Source organism: Trifolium pratense, linkage group LG4 (assembly GCF_020283565.1).
Source record: "Trifolium pratense cultivar HEN17-A07 linkage group LG4, ARS_RC_1.1, whole genome shotgun sequence".
Taxonomy (NCBI): Eukaryota; Viridiplantae; Streptophyta; class Magnoliopsida; order Fabales; family Fabaceae; genus Trifolium; species Trifolium pratense.
Window position 1 is genome coordinate 12433454 of NC_060062.1, and position 13955 is coordinate 12447408.

General features: G+C 33.2%; 3 protein-coding genes across 7 annotated transcripts; 1 reads left to right on the forward strand and 2 right to left on the reverse strand.

Annotated features, from left to right (window-relative positions):
- Positions 1-774: 774 nt before the first annotated feature.
- LOC123920602 (cell number regulator 6-like) lies at positions 775-4173 on the reverse strand. The gene is made up of 5 exons (XM_045972892.1): positions 4010-4173; positions 3818-3925; positions 2432-2546; positions 2045-2322; positions 775-1211 (listed from the first exon to the last, which is right to left on the reverse strand). Exons 2-5 carry the CDS (start codon positions 3923-3925, stop codon positions 984-986), a joined length of 729 nt encoding a protein of 242 aa, XP_045828848.1. The 5' UTR covers positions 4010-4173; the 3' UTR covers positions 775-983.
- A 2092-nt stretch (positions 4174-6265) lies between these two features.
- On the reverse strand, positions 6266-7337 carry LOC123920603 (peroxisomal membrane protein 11B). Its single transcript, XM_045972893.1, has one exon. The coding sequence runs from the start codon at positions 7177-7179 to the stop codon at positions 6496-6498; it is 684 nt and encodes a 227-aa protein (XP_045828849.1). The 5' UTR covers positions 7180-7337; the 3' UTR covers positions 6266-6495.
- A 1481-nt stretch (positions 7338-8818) lies between these two features.
- Positions 8819-13259, forward strand: LOC123920604 (luc7-like protein 3). 5 transcript variants are annotated; one of them, XR_006813731.1, is made up of 10 exons: positions 8820-9034; positions 9129-9257; positions 10103-10142; positions 10865-10940; positions 11039-11239; positions 11403-11609; positions 11689-12089; positions 12186-12248; positions 12342-12449; positions 12573-13259. XR_006813731.1 is itself a non-coding variant. In XM_045972894.1 (7 exons), the coding sequence occupies exons 1-7, from the start codon at positions 8992-8994 to the stop codon at positions 12025-12027; spliced, it is 1035 nt and encodes a 344-aa protein (XP_045828850.1). In that variant the 5' UTR covers positions 8819-8991; the 3' UTR covers positions 12028-12505. The 5 variants fall into 5 exon arrangements, 1 of the variants encoding a protein (XP_045828850.1); XR_006813730.1 differs by having other exon boundaries at positions 12342-13259; XR_006813729.1 differs by having other exon boundaries at positions 11689-12248; positions 12342-13259.
- The last annotated feature ends 696 nt before the right edge of the window (positions 13260-13955 follow it).

A 13955-nucleotide genomic window follows, 5' to 3' on the forward strand; every position in this document is an offset into this window, starting at 1 on the left:
GCTTATAAATAAAGTCGATGAATATGTTTTTGTGGGTTTTCCTTTGAATAAGTTGCATGGGAAGATGTAAAAGCAATTCTTATTGGTTGTTGTTTATTGAAAAAATGAGAGAGAGAAAGAGAGAGAGAGAGAGAGAGAGAGAGGGAAATTAAATGCAATTTACATTTAATTTTACGAGATTAATGAAAAAAACATTATTGAAAATGATTTTTCCTTTATAATTTGGATTAAAAAATGGAGTTTTTCCCCTTATAATTTGGGACGGAGGGAGTACACTATACCGTTTAGATCATACACACGAAACGAATCCATCCAATTTTACAATGCAAAGTCAAGCTTCGAATATGTTTTTTTGCCTAATCTTTGTATATATTAATTGTTTTTTGGTGATTCAATCATGAGAATGGATATTTGTACCATTGAAGTTGTTTGGAGTCTTACATTGCTCAAGTCTTCGGACTTAATTTATAGGGAGGTGGAGTGTCCATCACACTCATCAACCATCCTTGAACAGGTACAGGGAAGTTGTCTAGTGCACACTAATCAGGATAGTTGAGTGTCCATCCTAACAATCAGATGAAAAAACTTAGGCAACCTTCCTGTCCATGGAGACAATTGTCCAAAAAAAAAGTTCTAAGACTTGAAACTCAATTTTGTCAACAACAAAAAAACTCAATTTTAGTCCTCGAATTAATCCTTATAAAATACAAATATGGACTAAAAGTGAATAAATATTTTTGAAAGACTAAACTTTTTTTTTTTAACAATTTGAAAGACTAAACTTAAAAGTGTCTAAACCATAAATTCAAAAATGAAGATTCCATATAATTTGGCTCCACAAAATAGACATGGTGAGTTATGTGTATGTGATTCACATGTCTAATGCAACATAAATAACTGAAGCCAAAGGTCTAAAGGGAAAAATCTTTTGCTTTTGTCACTATTAACAATTAACAATGGTATATATGCCTTATTTATGGCTCTTATAAAGCCTGCATCTCCAGAGTAGTGTGCTCATTGTTGTTAGCGGAAGATGTTTCAGGATTTTCCTTTTCGTTGGCAGACTTCATCTCTTGAATGGGGGGAGGGTTTACAATAGTCATTTCTGAAAAAACATTGTCCGAGAGCCGTCCCTTCATCTCCCTGTGCTCCTGACACAAGGCACACCAGTGCAAGCAGCAGTGCACACAACATGCATTACAAGGTGCATTCTGCAACAATAACAAGGTTCATGTATAAAAATCAGAGGAAATAATTAAACAAAATCATGTATAAGTATCTGTGCCACATGGACGACTTTAACACTTTTGTGACATTCTCTATTATTCCAACTACAGCCATTTCCCGGGTTGGTAGGTTCCACCTAGAAATTGGGAGGAATAAAACCACTTTATTTTTTCTCCTAATACTCATGTGATAGGTGCAAAGTATTCATTGTCATTTCACAATGACTAATCTCTGGCAAAAAAAATTGAAGGCATTCAAGTTGGGTAGCCCCCTCCCAACTAAGTTTTTCCCATTAAAGAGGCGGAACTTTAACAATTAACCAAGAACTAAACCTCTACCACAGCATAGATGGCCCCGTAATCGGAAGGAAACCGACTCAAGATGAAGAGTTTTATACCAAAACAAGACAGAACAACAAGCCAATTACATCAGATAAGAGCAAAGATGTAATGCAACACAAGGTTGCCACTAATCTTGAAACATTGGAAGAAAGAAAACAAGAGCACCAAAGTTTATTCAGGATTTCATAGTAAGATAATAAGATTACCGAACAGCAAAATATGCACGTGTAGTTTTCAGACATATTAAAAAATGTCTTTGACTCTTTGTCACCAGAGTTTTCATCAAAGAGAAAATAAAAGTACGTTTGGAGCAGAACAGGATCCTACAGAAGGACACAAATTTCAAAATGCGACAAATTCTATACTCATAATCTAAAGCAAGCAGAAGCAGATATTTTTCAGCAGAGGGGTATCTGATTCCATCTTTAATGTCAACTACTTGAAAAAATCATGAAAATAATTTACAGTGCATGTACCTTCAAGTGATATTTCTTCTGTAAGGATTGCCGAACTTGACCAGTGTAAATGCCACACATCCACCACGTAAAAAATAAGCCCTCACAAATGAGGCATGTTGTCCCCGGGTCAATGCCAGAAATGAAGGAAGTTGCAATTACAGTTCCTATAGCCAAAGAAATGCCACCTTCAACAAAAATGGCATGACAAATGCATGGCCCTGTCCAAGGAGTGTCATCCTTCAAGCTCTCTACATTGCGTCCAAATAATACACAAGGACAAAACAATCCAGTCAAGCCTGCAATGAAAGACGAAAGAATATAAAAGGATGCAATATTCTACTATAGTATGTATAATGTCACTGCAATATGCAAATCAAGTACAATTTGAGAGCGCTATTAACATACAACTATCCCGGTCTTCTACGCATCCAAAGATACCAGTCATCCAAGGTTCATCTGAAGGAGGTGCATAGCTTTCAGGTAATGGCTGCCTACATTCAGGACACTTCTGAACAGCCAACTGCAAAGTATCAAAGTTCAAAATCAAAGATATATCTGCTTGCACAAAATGTCAATCAAAATTTAAAAGATGTACCCAAGTTTTGAACATTTTGATATTGGTTTGACTCATTAAGTGAATTTTTAAATTTAAGACAGAAAAATATAACCATTGATTCTATGTTAACGTAAACCATTATAAGAAAATTTCTAGGCTACTGATATCTAGCCATTGATTTCCACTACTTTTTCTTTCAAGCAGATTATAGAACCCACCCTACTATATCAACTAGTGTTTTATTGGGATAGCAACAATAAGCCAATAAGCAAAGAAACCAAAATCTTTCCTCCTACAAATGTGCTAACGTGTAAAAATGTTCTACTAAACACAAACGGGTAGGGAAAAGGGAGCAAAAACCATATCTCACATCATTATCCTAATACTTGACATGATCAGTGAACTTGACAATGTTATCCGTCTACATATCACAAACTTGTTCAACACTCTCCTTACACATCAAATTCAAAAGAAAAATGCCAATCCACACAGCATAACGAAAAAATAGCACAAGATTGAATCTGTTGTAAAGAACAAAACAATTCAATGAATTTCTCCAAAATGAGCCAAATTCATTTCTCCTAACTTTTTTCATTTCATTTGTACACATGACATATATCACAATATTATAAATCAAGAAACTTATTATACATTTAAAACAGTGAATCTTTCATCATATCTTTCATCATTTAAAATTATTATATCATAATTTTCTTTAAGACTCGGTATCCACTATCCAGCCTAATGACCGACTAATCTGAGGGACACCAATCCCACCGTCCACCATCGGGGAGCCATTTTAAAGCCAGAGCTTTGCTCTGTATGGAACGGCTCAACACACGAGGTGACACCGGGAGGATTCAAACCAGAGACCTTGACAGGAGCACACTTCAACGTCTCGAGCCTTCGTCACACAGGCATTATAGACTCAATTTTCAATGTAGCAAGCAAATTCAGAGGTCACAAACGTGGGACTCGTAGTCTCTACAGTCAATGAAATCACGCAGTCACGCAATTAAACGATCTTGACCATTAGATGAATTCTTACTTCATTCATCAAATCAGCTTTAAAAACATCTTAGAATACAATCAGCTGTTTGATCTTCATCAAATAACTGAGATCCAAAACTGCGTGACTGCAGTGGAATCCAAATCCATACAATGTGATACAATTGCAGATTAAACTATATAATGAGTGTGAGAGAAAGAGAATAGATCTAGAAGAAAATGAAAACCTGAGGAACATCAATAGGTTGATTGAGTTCACCGGGGATGATATCTTGTTCGACGGTGGTTTGTTCCTTGGTTAACTTGACGTAACGCGATTGATTTGTTTCTTCCATCTAAGAAACAGTGAATGAAAAATGGAATGAATTGAGAGATGAAAAAGAAAGAAGACAAGATCGAGAGGATATAGGGTTACGTACCTTGAGAATTGAGATGATGGAATCGGGAATTTAGGAGAAAATCAAAATGTGTGTGAGTGAGTGTGAGTGAGAGAAATGAGAAAGAAATAAGAAAACCCAGAGAAGGAAGCAATGTTTGTAGTCAATAGTCAATGGACGGATAACAAATTAGGTAAGTTATTACTAATTGAGTACTTTGATTTTAATTTTTACTTAAAACTTTGATTTTAAAATGGTAAGGAGAATCACGGTTTGATGTCACAACTGAAATCGGAGAACTGAAATCACTTTATGATAGAATTGACTGCTGAACTAGATTAAAAGATGGTGAAAGCCAATAAAATAAAATAAATAAATAAATAAATAAAAATATGAAATTACAAAAGAAAAAAAGGGTGAAAATCACTATATTTGAATAAAAAAAATAAGGAAAAACACAATTTAGAGGGTGATCTCGAGGCAAAAATTAACTTTATATTTTTTTTTTTGGGTTACTATAGTATAGGTGTGAAGTTTTCGGCGCTGATAGCGGTAATTAATATTTTTCGAAAAAATTTTAAGACACATAAGGTGGGTTATTCCCTTTTAATTGAACTTTTTCAATAATATATATATATATATATATATATATAGAGAGAGAGAGAGAGAGCTAAATAGTTTTATACGATTATTCAATAAAAAAAAACTATCAATTAATCATGTCATATCAATAAAGTAGGATGATATGACTCAAAACATAGTTGTTATTGGTTAACAATAGAGAATTATTGTATAAAAAAATATAAAATTATATTATTTTTCTAATTTATTTTATTTTTGACAAAAGTATTGGGGTCTTAAACTATTAATTCAAGAAACTTCTATTAATTTTTAGATATTTTTTTTTTCAAAATGTTTAGTCACAAATTCGCTCACATTTAACAAAGAAAAAAGGAATATCGTAAGTTGCAATTTCCGCCATAGTATATTAAATGTTCATGTAATCTTTTACTATTTTAATGGGTAGATTAATTGGTTAAACTAGTTGAGCTAAGGGTTAAGGAACAAGAGGTTCAGGTTCAAGTCCTACAAGCCTTAATGGCAACTTTTCCTTTCAAGTAAAATTAAACACTTTTCAATAGATCCACAACCTCTACGGATAAAAGTCAAATGCGTCAAATACAAATAGTATAACTATAAAAGCATGTTGTATTTTCTCATGTTTAGTCATTTTGTTTGAAGCAATTTTGAGGCATATTTGTCCCACAATAAAATCCATAGTCTTCAATCCCACAAGTGGAGAAATTCAGTCAAGTCCACATATGCATATGCATGTTTCCTTCATGCACACCGTACACTAGAACATTTGGTAGGTCTAAGTGTCGATCTCCTTTCACGTAGGTTAGTCAATAAGTTTACAGACACATCTTTTTTCACGAATACACCTGCACGCTTAAAAATGTCACAGAGGACATCTGTGATGAAGTCATGCATTTATTTGAAGTCTAGAAGCTCCCTACAATGAACTGCATGTTCCTAGAATATATTCAGGCACACCTTATATAAAACCCCACCAATAGAAAATAATGTAATCATGAGACGGTATCTAAGAAATAGTGTGATACTCTACCGTCGACATATGTTATCCTAACCCATCAATGGAGAAAGTTAAAAGAAAATCTTGACCATGAGATGATTGCAAACACCCAAAAATTGTTTTATGTCATGTGGTATGTCAAAGTTGACTTCTATGTCATGAACAATTGTACTAGTGAAACTACTAGTGAAAAGTCAATATCCTTGCTAGTGAAATTGTGCTAAAGTCAAAAGTCGAAATTGTATCACGAAAACTATTCAAAGAAGGATCAAAACCAGAGTCCATATCACATACTCTACTACATGTTTCTCAATATATGATCTTGCAATACCCAAAACTGACCCTAGAAGCCAAAAAAATATGACGCAACTTCTTGTGCCGAGTACAACTCCAACAAAATTTTGTAAAAATTCTTATTCATTATAATATTATTCACTACACATCATATAGGGAAATGCATGTTTAACAAAGCTCTTTTACGGAGCTCTTTTCTCAATTATATTTTTTTTCTTCACCATCGAACCTAATTTCTTATTTAGTCTAGGTAACCTCATATTGATAACTAAACTTTGATTTTCATTGCTCCTTTATTTTAGTTTCAATTAACTTTATTTTCAACCTGACCTTAAATAACTCTCTCAATCAAAAGATGAAACTAATTACTGTGTTGATGACACCCAAAATAAAAAATAAGAGTTAAATTGCTAATACAATTAAGCATCCATTACTTGAAAAGTAAAACATTACATATAGTGTGCATTTGAATTTTTGCTCAAGACTCAGTATTCAACAATATGACCGACTAATACGAGAAACACCAATCTCACCGCCCATTTGCGGAGGTACCCATTGAAAGGCCGAATTTCTTTTTCTCTGTATGGATTGACCAACACAGAAAGTGGCACTCAAAGAGGTGCATTTGAAATTTGATTTATGAAGGCCAATTTCTATACCAACCAGCCCATGCAGAAACCAATCCACTAATACCAAGAGAAATAGTATGGTTACAGAAAGGATTTGGTTCAATTTCAGCCAATGCTATAATCAAATCTGCAACATTAGCAGCTACAGCCATAAGCCTCATTATTCTATCACTTCTTATTTTCTGAATCTCTTTCTCATTTTCTTTCTCATTTCCATTTCCTTCTGAACTTCTCAACTTTCTCTCAGCCTTCAATCCTTCATTCAACAAAATAAAATCAGATATAATAAAGAAAACATATCCTACAGCTTCACCAAACGCCGATATGAAACTCATCTTCTTAGCCAATTTTGCATCCAATGTTCCGATCCTCGACAACCAAAGAAAATGATCAAAGAAGAAATAAACCATTTCTCCTGAATTAGAAAGAACTGCTAGTAGCCTCAAAGTAACAGTAGAACCAGGATTTCTTCTAATAGTGTTGAATCCAGTAAGAAACCTACCAGTTCTAAAGGCTTTTCGGCTTAAGCCAGAAGCTACTTCCCAATTTTTGAACTTCTTGGAGATTTCAGGTTGAGTGAATTCAACTTGCCAGTTTACAAGCTTTGAGACATATTGGAATGTCTTCACAAGCTTGTCTATGCCATCTCTTTTTGCTAGGAAGATTACTAATTTGTCCACTGTGTCATTCATGGTGTGTGGAAGGAAAGATTAGTTTAGGAATATGGATGTGGCTATGTTGTTGATCATGTAAGATATGGTTTCATTGTGATTGTTTCAAAGTTCTCTAAGTATAAGACAATATTTTTATGTGTTAAATTATAGTCACAAGAACTGGTTTTTGGATGAGAAGTTTGTGGTTACACTTTATTTTACTTATACCACCATTCAAAAATAAATAATTTGGAATTGGAATTTTTCGCATTTTTGAAACTGTGACACATGGTTTTGTTTTGTTCTTATGCTATGCTTCCAGCTATTCGTATTGTCAATTACGGTGTCTTTGAATTTTATGAGTATTTTTCAACTGTGTATAAGTTGTAAAAATTAAAATGCAAGAGAGATAAAGATAAATAAATAATATACGGTATATGAGATGTAATAACAATAACAAGAGCTGCTAAGCTATTTGAATAACTTTTTTCATACCTCATATAGATCTCACTTATTTGTACACGCAGAGACATATGAGAAACTATTAAAAAATGACAAAAGGTATAGTTGTCATAGATTACTTCTTCACACGGATTGCCGTTGATGTTGGTTTGTATTACTAGTTCCTTCGGTCTTATATATAAGAGAAAATTTATTTTCTAGATTCATTAGTTCAAGAAACAACTTTGCTTGTTCACCAGAGGAAGCATGACAACTTTAGACAACCTCATTTTATGATAAGTTCATAATATTCTTTAAATATGACCAAAGTAAAATGTTTCTCTTGCTACTATTCATTCTTGATTTAAATGACTTATTTACTGTTGTGATTATGTGACTTTAATCACTTTTTCTTTTACTTAAAAACAACGATATTCATTCATTCAAATTTACAAGGAAGACATCGATCGAAATCATTACACATTCAATTTTGCTAAACACTATTAATAAAGATGAATCTGCAAACAGACTCACAACATCTGAGTTAATAGCATAAAACGACTTAATGTCTAAGACAAAGTCTACAATTGATATGACAAACTTCAAATGTTTGGAATCATATGTATCCGGATTTACAACATTGACGATGCTAAAGTCATTGAATCTGCATCGAGTTGGGATCGAAACAAACCTGCAACGTGGTTAAAAGTAATAAGAATAAATTAATAACTTTGGTGGTAGTCGATTTTAATATATTGGTAATAGATTGCAAGTTTTCACTAACAAAAATTGTATATTTATAGTATATTGTTTTCTCATAAGCTACTTAAAAACTTACAATAATACTTAAAAACTTATTTATTTGCATAAATTGTTTCGCATAAGTTTAAAATTATGTCAATTCAAACAGATTTCATATCTAATTGAATTTTTTTTAATTTAGCATAAAAAACTAAATTGGACCGTGAATAATTTTATTTTCTAATCAAATTAATTTGTACCTTTGATCCAAATTAAATTGCGAATACCTCAACATAAATATGGTGAAAGGAGGCAAATTATGAAAAATATAAAATAAGAAATAAAATTTCGAATTTTATTTTTTGATATCAAAATTTTAAAATAAAGAGGTTAAAGTCAATTCAATCAAAAATTAAAACTTGCTTAAAAAAAAATCAAAAATTAAAACTACATTTAATTTTTTTTTATAAATAAGATAGTTCCATAAAAAATCTTTTACTATTAAAAAATAAAAAGAGATAGAAGTTGGTAGTTTCTTCACGTAATCGCTTCGTTCGTTCCCACAGCAAAAGAAACCCTAAACACAAAATCCTCAATCATTCTCTACTAATCAATCAATTCATCCCAAATTCGATTTCACTTCTTCTTCTTCAATCTGATCTGTTAGCTATGGACGCTCAAAGAGCTCTCCTCGACGAACTCATGGGTTCAGGTAACAACAATTTTCTTCACTTCGTAATAATTCTCAATTATTTCTATTCGATCTCGTTTTCAAATTAAATTGAATAATTTGTTTTTGAATTCAGCTCGAAATTTGACTGAGGAAGAAAGAAGAGGTTACAAGGAAGTTAGTTGGGATGATAAGGAAGTTTGTGGATTCTATATGGTTCGCTTTTGTCCTCATGATCTCTTTGTCAACACTCGCAGTGATCTTGGTGCGTTTGTCTTAATCAATTCTGTAATAATTCATTAATTTTTAATCACTTTTTCTGTCAATTCAACAAGAATCAATTAATTATATACTGTTTGCTTCATGGATTATTATTAGTGATGTTAAGCTAATTTTAGTTGATGAATTTATAATCAACTTGCATAGAGGGATGTTCTAGTTATGAAACACAAACACTGACACCGGACATTACAGGAAAAGCAAATGTGGGTTTTTATGCAATTGTGTTTGGCTGTTAATTCGATTAGAAGCGCGGATGTGGATTGTGGGTTTTTCTTCTGCTTGAATGATTATGAATTTTATTATTTTTGGATTTAATAAGTTTCTTAATTTATTTTTTTTGGTTATAATATATAGCCTGGGGGCTTATATTTTGTTCCTATAAGATTTATAAGTGGAGTGTCCAGGGTTTGAACTCTGGCTCATGCATATATAATGCGATGCCCCTACCAACTGAGCTAAGCTCACGGGGACAGTTCCCTAAATTTTCTAATAGTTATATAGTTTGTATTTTTAAGAAAATAATGTTGGTAGTTTATTTTGAAATTAATTAAAAAAAGTGTTTTTTTTAAAAGTAAAAGAATCGTGAGTGGTATTTTGAATCAAAATCTGAGGTGTTACGTCACCAGTAAAAATTTGAAAGAATGCATTAATTGAACATAATCACATGTGTCGGTGTCCAATACACGCCTTCCATTAGAAGTGTCGGTGCTACATAGGGTTTTATGATGCTTTTGTGGAATTTCCTCTTCAACTCTATAGATCTTATTCATTGTGATAGCTTTGGATGGAGTTTGTTTTAGAAATTTTGACGTGTTTAAACTGATGCAGGACCTTGCCCGAAAATACATGACCCGAAGTTGAAAGAAAGGTGAGCACATATATTTATTCATCAATAACTTTTATGTAGTTATTTAATAGTTTGAAATTTCTAATGATATGCTGTGTGGTGCTTCTGTATTCGTGCGGCAATTATTCATGAATACCGTGGGAAAGCTAGTATATTTCTGCATTTTAGACATGTCTTCATACGGATGTAATTTTTATTGTTTTTAAGTGTTGACTGAGACACTGGTTTCACATGTGCATATATTACAAAAATGTTATTGATGTTGCTCTTCTATCTATGTGATTAAGCTATCTTAGTGTTGTGGCGCTTTTAGATAGCACTGTAATTAGACCCTAATTTTTTATTAAGCCTTTCGATTGTATGTTATCATACATATTCCATTTCAATTACAATTTCATGACTCATGGTGCAATGGGGGGCTATAGTCATTTGTTCAATTATCATTAAAGGTGCACCGTACCAATGCTGTTTCCCTTTAAAAGTTTCCTATTATTTCCAGATTTTACTTTGTCATATATGACATTTTATAACATTATATGCCTATGATAATTTGATCCGTGTAGTACCTTCAGTTGACTCCCTGCACATGGTTACTCTATTGTGCTGAATTTACTATCATACATGTTCATACATAATATGCCGATAAATACAGCATAAAAATGCTAGTGAATTGTTTTTAGATTTCCCATAATTGTGTAGCTGAGTTTCAGATTTAATCAATTTTACTGTTTTGGTGAATTCAGTTTTGAGAACTCCCCAAGACATGATGCGTACGTACCCAAATTTGAAGCCGAACTTTCTCAATTTTGTGAGAAATTGGTAGGTCACCTATCTGTTGCTATCCTCACTCTACATTAAAAACAGTTGACCTTTGCTTGTATGTTGATGCTCTTCATATTTTCTGGTAATAATCACAGGTGATGGACTTGGATAGAAAAGTAAAACGTGGACGAGAACGTCTTAATCAAGAGGTGGAGCTGCCACCGCCGCCACCACTGACAGCTGAAAAAGCTGAACAATTGTCTGTGCTGGAGGAGAAAATAAAGAACCTTCTGGAACAAGTCGAGTCTCTTGGTGAAGCTGGGAAGGTTGATGAAGCTGAAGCTCTTATGAGAAAGGTGCTGAGTATGATGCTACACCTTCTTCCCTTGCGTATACTATTGATGATTTATCATGTTTTATGACCCCAATTATAGAATTGTACTTGTGAAGATTTACCTTTGAAAGATATGAGACCAGGATTCACTAGAATTTATTTTTTGGGGTGATAATTTCATTCAGGTGGAAACGCTTAATACTGAGAAGGCAATCTTAACACAGCCTCAAAATGAAAAAGTGTTAATGCTTCAGGAGAAGAAGATGGCACTCTGTGAAGTATGTGGGTCTTTTCTTGTGGCAAATGATGCTGCAGAAAGAACTCAGTCTCATGTTGCAGGAAAGCAGCATGTTGGCTATGGCATGGTTCGTGACTTCATAAATGAATACAATGTGAGTTTTATCCTAAACTAATTTATACATTAATTTTATAAAATCTTTCTTGAAATTATTTCTCGATATTGTATTTCAGACTGCTAAGGAGAAGACTATTGAAGAAGAAAGACTGGCTCGGGAAAAAGAGTTAGAAGAGCGAAGAAAACAGAAGGAGAAGGATACCGACAGAAAGAGACGGAGTGATTCAAGTGACAGGGAAAAATATCGTGATAAAGACCGAGATAGGGAGCGTGATAGGTACAGAAATAGAGACTCAGATCGTGAAAGATCCCGGGAGTATGAAGTTAGAGGTAATCGAGATCGGGGAAGGGGGGTGGATTCTAGGTTGAGGAATGGAAAAAATGGAAGCAGAGACAGGTACCGCAATCGGAGCAGATCACGCTCCCCTATTAGGCATAACTACAGAAGGTCTTGAAGTCCAGTTTGCTTAAAGTAGTGGAATTTCTCGATAGATGTCAGAATTTGAATTTAAAAGAGGTAGACCTTAATATCCCAAGACTTGCATAAATATGTGCTTTTCGAGTCTTATGTTTTCTCATCATCAAGGGTGAATTTACCTTTTTCCCATCTCAGAGCTTTCTTGAGACTATACAATCTCCCTTTCATCAAATATTATTAATGGAGAACAGGGTTGAGGTAGGCATTTCACTGTTGTAACTTATCTCACAAATTTGTTTGCGTCTTGATTTAAAGTTATTTATGATAATTCATTTCAAACATTGTGTGTAGTCTTTCTTTATCTGCATTTTCTGGAAAATCATTTGATTGAGTAAAGATGTCAGACACAAAATTACATGAGTCATTGTCTTTGCCGCAAAAGGGTACTCTTGTTTTGAGGTAACATGTGAACCTTATTACCATGAGACAAATAGATTGGTAGTTGTTCATAGAAATGTTTTTGTTTGCCCTTTTCATATGTTTCATTACTTTTGTTTCTTAAGTTGATATAAACCAGCACAGGTTTATAAATGCTGCTTATTCTGACATGCATTTGACATTGAACTACACTCTGAAGGCACCAGTTTAGAAGATATAGGTAATAATCTTACTTGAATTTGTTGTTAGATATTTCCCAAATCTGTGGTATTCGAATTTATAATTTTACTGGGGAAAAGATGAGTGCATGCCGTCCACTCACAACTAAGCTTTGAGTTTGTCCAATTGGTAACTCGTTTCGAATGGTGATTACAGAATGGAGAATTACCTCACCCATAAAAATATAACTTGATTTGCAAAATGCTGTTTGAATTGAACATTCATAGGACTGGAAAATACAGGTATTTGGCTCTTTGCCAAGTTATTCTATGGCAGAAATATTGAATAACTGTAATTGAACTGGGTCTTCGGTCACCTCCTTTTGTTTTGGGAACAAACCGATTGTCTGTTGGAGGTAACTTTCTCTCATAACTGTTAGTGTGTTACATTTGGTTGGTCAGGAACACAAATGTCGTCGTGATATTTAATGGCTAGACTAGATAGCTTCTGAACGTGATATTTGCAGGAAAATAACCGCCTCTTGACGGGAGAAACAACACAAAATGAAAATTTTGCATATTCTTTTTATATTATGAAGTGATGGTACATTATTCAGTCTTAATAATGATTGTAAAATTTCCATGAAAAATAAAAATGAGCGATTTTCGAGTATTGACCTGCCCTTATCTTACGTGATTTAATTTTCTTGTTGTTGTGAAGTTTCATCCTCTCTTGTTTGAGCTATTTTATTTCATGTATTAAATTTTAAGATATATTTTATTACCTCTTCAAAAAAAAGATATATTTTATTAAACAATTTAACTAAACATTTATTTAGTATAAGTTATTTAAAAACTGTATAATTATTAGTTTGTATTCACAAGCTTTTTGATATAATATGTAATTCATAAGCTATTCTACGATAATTATCGAGATATATATTAAAAATCACGTATTGATTAATATGAAAGTGTCAATGTTATTCCAAGTTTTTTTCTTTTGTGAAACGTATAGGGTTGGTGTCATAGAACTCCATACACGATTGAACCAATTTCCTTAGTAAGCACATTGAGGCATTGAGCCTTTCTATTGTGTAGTGTGTCAACAAGCATCCTCCTGATTATAATGAATTGAATTTAATCACTTCGACTAATAGCTTCAGCATGGTTGCTTCCTCCAACCCCTTTATAATTTTGGTCACTGCAATATCTAACCTTCCATCATTCTGTCTTAGGATCATCGATTCATCTCTAATCTTTAGCGGCCATCGTTCAAAATGTGAGCATCCACGTTGATTTTTTGGGTATCCTTCGAGGAAGGAGTCTAGTTGTCACTATTAGGTGTAGGGATGTAAATGAATATCCATGA

Bases quoted from the DNA above. Each gene is read 5' to 3' on its own strand.
- LOC123920602 (XM_045972892.1), bottom strand. From the start codon at position 3,925: ATGGAAGAAACAAATCAATCGCGTTACGTCAAGTTAACCAAGGAACAA. The intron at 2,323-2,431 runs GTATGTTAATAG...CTTTCATTGCAG, and splicing joins CGTAGAAGACCGGGATAGTT to GCTTGACTGGATTGTTTTGT. The intron at 1,212-2,044 runs GTACATGCACTG...TTATTGTTGCAG, and splicing joins AGAAGAAATATCACTTGAAG to AATGCACCTTGTAATGCATG.
- LOC123920603 (XM_045972893.1), bottom strand. From the start codon at position 7,179: ATGAATGACACAGTGGACAAATTAGTAATCTTCCTAGCAAAAAGAGAT.
- LOC123920604 (XM_045972894.1), top strand. From the start codon at position 8,992: ATGGACGCTCAAAGAGCTCTCCTCGACGAACTCATGGGTTCAG. The intron at 9,035-9,128 runs GTAACAACAATT...TTTTGAATTCAG, and splicing joins CGACGAACTCATGGGTTCAG to CTCGAAATTTGACTGAGGAA. The intron at 11,240-11,402 runs GTGCTGAGTATG...AATTTCATTCAG, and splicing joins CTGAAGCTCTTATGAGAAAG to GTGGAAACGCTTAATACTGA.